This window comes from Galeopterus variegatus, unplaced genomic scaffold (genome assembly GCF_000696425.1).
Source record: "Galeopterus variegatus unplaced genomic scaffold, G_variegatus-3.0.2 Scaffold1156, whole genome shotgun sequence".
NCBI lineage: Eukaryota > Metazoa > Chordata > Mammalia > Dermoptera > Cynocephalidae > Galeopterus > Galeopterus variegatus.
In genome coordinates, this window is record NW_007727267.1 from 153,740 (window position 1) to 159,717 (window position 5,978).

Consider the following 5,978-nt stretch of genomic DNA (forward strand, 5'->3'; position numbering starts at 1 on the left):
GTCCCGGTCCGGTACGGGCGTGACACTGAGGGTTGCGATCCGTTGCCAGACACGAAAAAAGACAAAAAGGGAAAAAAAAAAAAAAACTTTCAAATTAAGGGGCCGGCCCATGGCTCACTCAGGAGAGTGTGGTGCTGATAACACCAAGGCCACAGGTTCGGATCCCATATAGGGATGGCCAGTTAGCTCACTGGGTGAGCGTGGTGCTGACAATACCAAGTCAAGGGTTAAGATCCCCTTACTGGTCATCTTTAAAAAAAAAAAAAAAAACTTTCAAATTAAATGTGTCTAATTCACTTATCTTGTGCTCAGTCAATTACTATGCCAAGATTCTATCCCCAGAAAGTAATGATAGATATTCACAAAGATTTAGTCACAAGCATGTTCATGGCGGAATTGTATTTAAAGGCAAAAAAAACAAACAAAAGCAACCTATAAATCATCTAACAATGCAACAATAAAGTATTAAATTACAATAGAGATAGATAATAGGATATCTTGTCATTAAAAATGATACTATAAATAGATATTTATTATGCAAACCTGTAAAAAACTGTTTTTATTAATTAACAACAAGGATATATAGTGTGTTGAGAAACCTTGTTCTTTAAAATTATAGATTGGCAAAAACTTTGTTTGAAATCCCATCAGTGAGAATGGAACATCCCACTCTTGCTAGGATCTGAGCCAGGTGAGTCACATTTTTAAAACTTTTAACTGTTTTGTTGAAGTGTACTTGACATAAACTATAACACTTAAAGTATACAGTTTGATAAGTTTTAACATACATATATATCCATAAAACCATTACCACGATCAAGATAATGAACATATCCATCACTACCAAAAGTTTCCTGGTACTCCTTGGTAATCACCCCTCCCTCCCACCTTTCCTTGTTCTCACCCCATGTCCCCAAGTAACCACTGATATACTTTCTGTCACTATAGTTTGCATTTTTTAGCTTTATATAAATGGAATCATAAGTTTGTACTTTTCTGTCTCAGCATAACTATGTTCAGATTTGTCCATGCCGTTGCATATATAGTACATTCCTTTTTATTTCTCAGAGGTATTACACTGTATGGGTTACTCCTAGAAAAAGCAGTCCTTATTTCCAACCCAGGTGCAGAGCTTCAGGGTAAGGGGTTTCATACAGAACATTTTACATTTATCATAACTTTGCCATTTACAAAGAATTAGGATTCTCAGTCTACTTAGGCCAGACCTGACGTTAACTCCTTTACACATAGCTCTGCTTTGCTTTGAGTCTTTCAAAGTATTGCTTTATTTAAACTTTACCTAAACTCCATCGTGCTGCAAATTAATAAACTTAACTTGTGGATCTACAGATGTGTTTCTTGTGGGTTTTGTCAGATGGGCTTTACCAATTGACATGAATGCTTATGACCACATTAAGTTCAAAACAGTAAAGAATGTGTGACCCTAATTTTGTTTTTAAAATATAAATATATGGGAGATGACAAGAAAGTTATATATGAAAAATGAGTATATCTGTATTACCAAATACAGTAAACGTATTTTCGTTTGTTTCCTATTTTTAAGATTAAAGTACAGTCACAGAAAAAACTAAGAAACTGAATCAGTACTTGCTAAACTGCTAAAGGGATTGGCAAACCCCACTACTATTATTATAATAGTTTAATTCATAAATCCACAGGTGTTAATTTAGAATGGTCAGTGGAATTTCTTAGGAAAATCATGACCCCCTCATGTCTCTGTAACCAAAACATGTCGTTGCAGGGAAACCTAAGCATTTTCTAATTGTTAAGTTTTTCCCTTTTCCACTTGAGAAACTGTTTTAGAAACTCCATGCTCCACTGCGAACTCTGGCCCCTGTGATTTAGCCTGCTTGCTTCCTGAGCCCACCTTCTATGAGATAACAGCACTTTCACACCCCCCAGGGACCAGAGGCAAATTAGGCTCCTGAAGTGACCAAGGACTGTGTCCCACAATCACCCAATCCAAATTAGCAGGACAGTATCCCTCATTTACATAAGAGGACCTGAATGAGAACCTGGGAGGGGAAAGGGTGGGAATTTAGGCTATATAAGGGGGTCTTTTCCTTTGTTCTGGGAGACACCGGTTTAGGAGTTCTTGCTCCTCACTGCTCTCCTTGCTTGCAAGCAAAAAGAGCTGCTGTAACACTGAACAAAGAGCTGCAACACTAAAATAGCTCTAAAACTACAACACTGGCGCCAGTCTTGGATTCCTCTGAGCATTCGCCCCACAACAATATGTGTAAGATTGAAATCTTACTTCAAAAATATGAATGGAATTTGAAAACTTTGTGTTAAAGCAGATCCCAAAGACATCTACTAAGTTTTCGGCCTTATAATTTACAGTCTTTAATTATATGTCTATATAAAGCTTAGCAGGACTGGTAGTTTATTTTTATTATTTATTATTTACAAAACTCCCTTCCACCCATTAATCACAACATGCATTTCAACACTGTAGCAAAGTAGGTCAAAATATTCCTGAATGCACTTTTGGCATTTGGTGCTTATTAATATTACCCCCGTTGTATTGAGAAAGCTTGTATTTAGTCCACTTAAGACACTTGCTTATAATGCTAATTATCGTTTAAGATAAAATAGTTTCCTTACAGCAAAATGAAATTACCCTAAGGTAGCCCCCAAACATTTTCTTTATAACTGAAACCTGAAAAGGCAATTCGGTTCCTTCTAAGGCCGTGTCGCAGAGGCCGTCAACACGGCGTATAAAAACAGGATTTTTTGAAACGCTTTTTCTGTTGTTGTATAAAAGCTTAAAATAAAATGCAACGAGGAAGTTACCCCTACGTGTAAACACAATCTAATGTGTTTAAGCTAAGTTCTCTTATTTCTTATTAAATTAATAGGAAAAGAACAATACCGCCCACGGGCTATCCAACTTTTTTGAATTCCGGAGACCAACAACAGTGACAGCAAGAGTGAATGAGCAACGAAACCACGCGAACGCGCTCTAGACAAATTAATAGGAAAAGAACAATACCGCCCACGGGCTATCCAACTTTTTTGAATTCCGGGGACCAACAACAGTGACAGCAAGAGTGAATGAGCAACGAAACCACGCGAACGCGCTCTAGACAGGCTGGCAAATGGCAGGCATGCAACGTTAGTTGGCCCTGAGGAAAAATGCCCAATTTGCGAATTGAACCTAGGCCCTGGATTAAGAGTGCCCGGCTTGAGACTCCGCTGAGCCCACTCTGGAAACACCTAGCCGATCGATGACCCCAGGGAGAAAAAGCCGCTCCCCGCCCCACCCCATGCAACCCCAGAAAAAAGAAAGAAAACCCTACACCTGCTAGGGCGACTTTGACCTAGACCCCGTGACCCGGTTCCTTGCTCTTGACCCTCCCACCACCTCACACCCCGCCTTCCACGAGAGCCCCTCCCCTGATTCATTCGGAGAGCCACGTCTCCTAGCTCCGCGCCACCAGCCATCCCGCCGAGGCTTCCTCCAGTTAACCCCTCCCAGCTTCCCGTCTCCGGGCAGCGCGTCTCCACCAAGCCCGAAAGGGTCACCACGAACCCCAACAGCCGCGCCTCCGCCCCAACCGGCCCCGCCCGCGCCCACGTGACACCCACGCCCCGCCCACGGGCGCGCACGTAATCCCGGCCGTCGGGGCGCGCGCCGTGGGTCGCAGCCGGAGCCGCCATTGTTCCGCCGAAGGAGGACGGCGGGGTCCGCCGCTGGCGCCCAGACGCCGCTTAGCGGCCGCCACTGGAGGCACTCCCCCTCGCATCGCCCCCTCCCTCTCCCCCCTCCTCCTGGTGGCGGCGGAGTGAGGCTGATTAGGGGGAACCTGGGAGCCCCCTCGGCCCTCCCCGCGGTGACAGCGGCCGATCCCCGGCTCCGGCGCGTGGGGCGGCCGCGATGCACTCGGCTTGAGGCTGCCCGGCCCGGTCCTTCCTCGCTTTCCTTGACTATTCCACGGCGTGTCTGCGCCCCAGCGTCATCCTGCGAGTCCCTCTGACGGGAGGGAAGATGGCTGCACGGAGCTGGCAGGACGAGCTGGCCCAGCAGGCCGAGGAGGGCTCGGCCCGGCTGAGGGAAATGCTCTCGGTCGGCCTAGGCTTTCTGCGTACGGAGCTGGGCCTCGACCTGGGGCTGGAGCCGAAGCGGTACCCGGGCTGGGTGATCCTGGTGGGCACGGGCGCGCTCGGGCTGCTGCTGCTCTTCCTGCTGGTCTACGGCTGGGCCGCGGCTTGCGCCGGCGCCCGCAAAAAACGGAGGAGCCCGCCCCGCAAGCGGGAGGAGGCGGCGGCCGCGCCGGCCCCGGCCCCTGACGACCTAGCCCTGCTGAAGAATCTGAGAAGCGAGGAGCAGAAGAGGAAGAACCGGAAGAAGCTGCCGGAGAAACCCAAAGTGAGTAGGAGAGGAGCGGCGGTAGAGTAGGGGCGAGCGGCCGGTGCGGTGGGCCGGCGGGGAGACCCTCGACCTAGAGGAGGCCGAGCCCCAGCCGGGAAGGGAAAAGAGTGAGGTTAGTGGAGAGCAGAGACGCAGATCTCCCAAAGTGGAGGAGGTGATAGGTGGACATGTTACTTGGGGAATGGGAAACTCAGGAAGTATAGGACTGGTGCGGAAGATCAGTTTCGAGGAAGGAAGTTAGAAGGTCTGAGAGTACGTTTAAATAAAAGTGCCCAGAGGTCAAGTCATCTTCGAGAACATGTCAACCTTCCTTGAGGCCTACAGGGTAGGCTGCGTATGGAGGGTAATGGGACCTTAAGGCGGTGTTAGGAAGTTGTGGAAAGACTGCGCCTGGAAGACAGATGTCTATCTCAAGTCACATCGAGACGGTGGCCAGTGACCTAAAAACCCTGGGGCTTACAGAAGATTAAAGGTGTCCAGGTCTAGACGCGCTTCCATTTTAGTTGGGACTGTTAAAGGGAAATGGTTGCCCACTCTTGTTCTGGTGAAGGTGGCCAGAACAGGAGCAAGGCAAGAGGAAGTCGGTTACTTGATATACTTTGGGGTATACGGTCCTATGAAAAAGAGCTAAGGCCTGTTCAGCGAAGTGTTCTGTTGTATACCCCGTGATGGGGGAGGTTTTTGAAATAGAGTGAAAGGGGATGACAGGGCAGAATGGTGATGGCTGAGAGAGGGATTCAAGCACCGATTTACTGGACCACGTGTGGAAGTACAGAGGGCATCACATCCGTTTTATCATGGCTTCATGTTTTACTTCTACGTTCTTTATTGCCATTTCCCCATGTTTCTCCCATTGTGTTTTTCATAGTTTTGTATATTTTTAAAATGCTTTACAATTGAGAATAAGGAGGGTATGCAGAATTAGAAACAGTTCCTAAACACTAAATTAAGCTCTTCACCTTTTCAGTACAATTCATTAAACCGGTACCAAAGCTCTACTATGTGAAGTGCATTCTGATGTTTGGTGGACAGTTCGAGGTATGCACATAGAAGTTAGGAGACAGAGTTGTAAATAATTATAACTTTGTGTAGACTGACAGGTGTTATAGAGGTGTGAAGAGAGTGTTAATGAAGTTTGGAGGGTGAGAGACTAATTGCATTTGAGGGATTTAGGAAAGTTATTGGAGTAAGTGGAGTTTGAGTTCAAACTAATAAGAGTGTTGTTAGTAATAGTACAAAAAAGAAGGCTGTATTAGAGACGTGCCAGGTCACAGTTAGTACCTTACTAGGCCTGTATATTCATTCATGTTTTGCCTGGTGATTAAGAAGGTGCAAGATACATACAAAACCTAGAAAAGGGCACAACTTTGTCAATATAAATACCAAGTTGGGAAAATAGAAAAAGAACTGTTTTGGAACACATGTAATTTAAAAATTTGTACAGAGCATTAATGATTACCGGAAAGGCATGTTATGGTGGGAAAAAAAACAAAAACAAAACCTGGCTCTGAGGTAAGGAAAGAAGGTGATCTTGGGGGGGGGGGAAAAAAAAAACATACATTAAGCCTAAGTCCATATGGAT

General features: G+C 45.7%; 1 protein-coding gene across 4 annotated transcripts in view; it reads left to right on the forward strand.

Moving 5' to 3' along the window:
* The first annotated feature begins 3,670 nt into the window (after positions 1–3,670).
* MTDH (metadherin) overlaps positions 3,671–5,978 on the forward strand; it is a 48,568-nt gene continuing 46,260 nt past the window's right edge. Inside the window, exon 1 of one of the 4 annotated variants that reach the window (XM_008575210.1) lies at positions 3,671–4,393. In XM_008575210.1, the coding sequence (XP_008573432.1) occupies positions 4,013–4,393 (381 nt within the window). In that variant the 5' untranslated portion in view covers positions 3,671–4,012. The remainder of the gene's footprint in view (positions 4,394–5,978) is intronic. The other 3 variants (XM_008575211.1, XM_008575209.1, XM_008575208.1) reach the window with 3 other exon arrangements.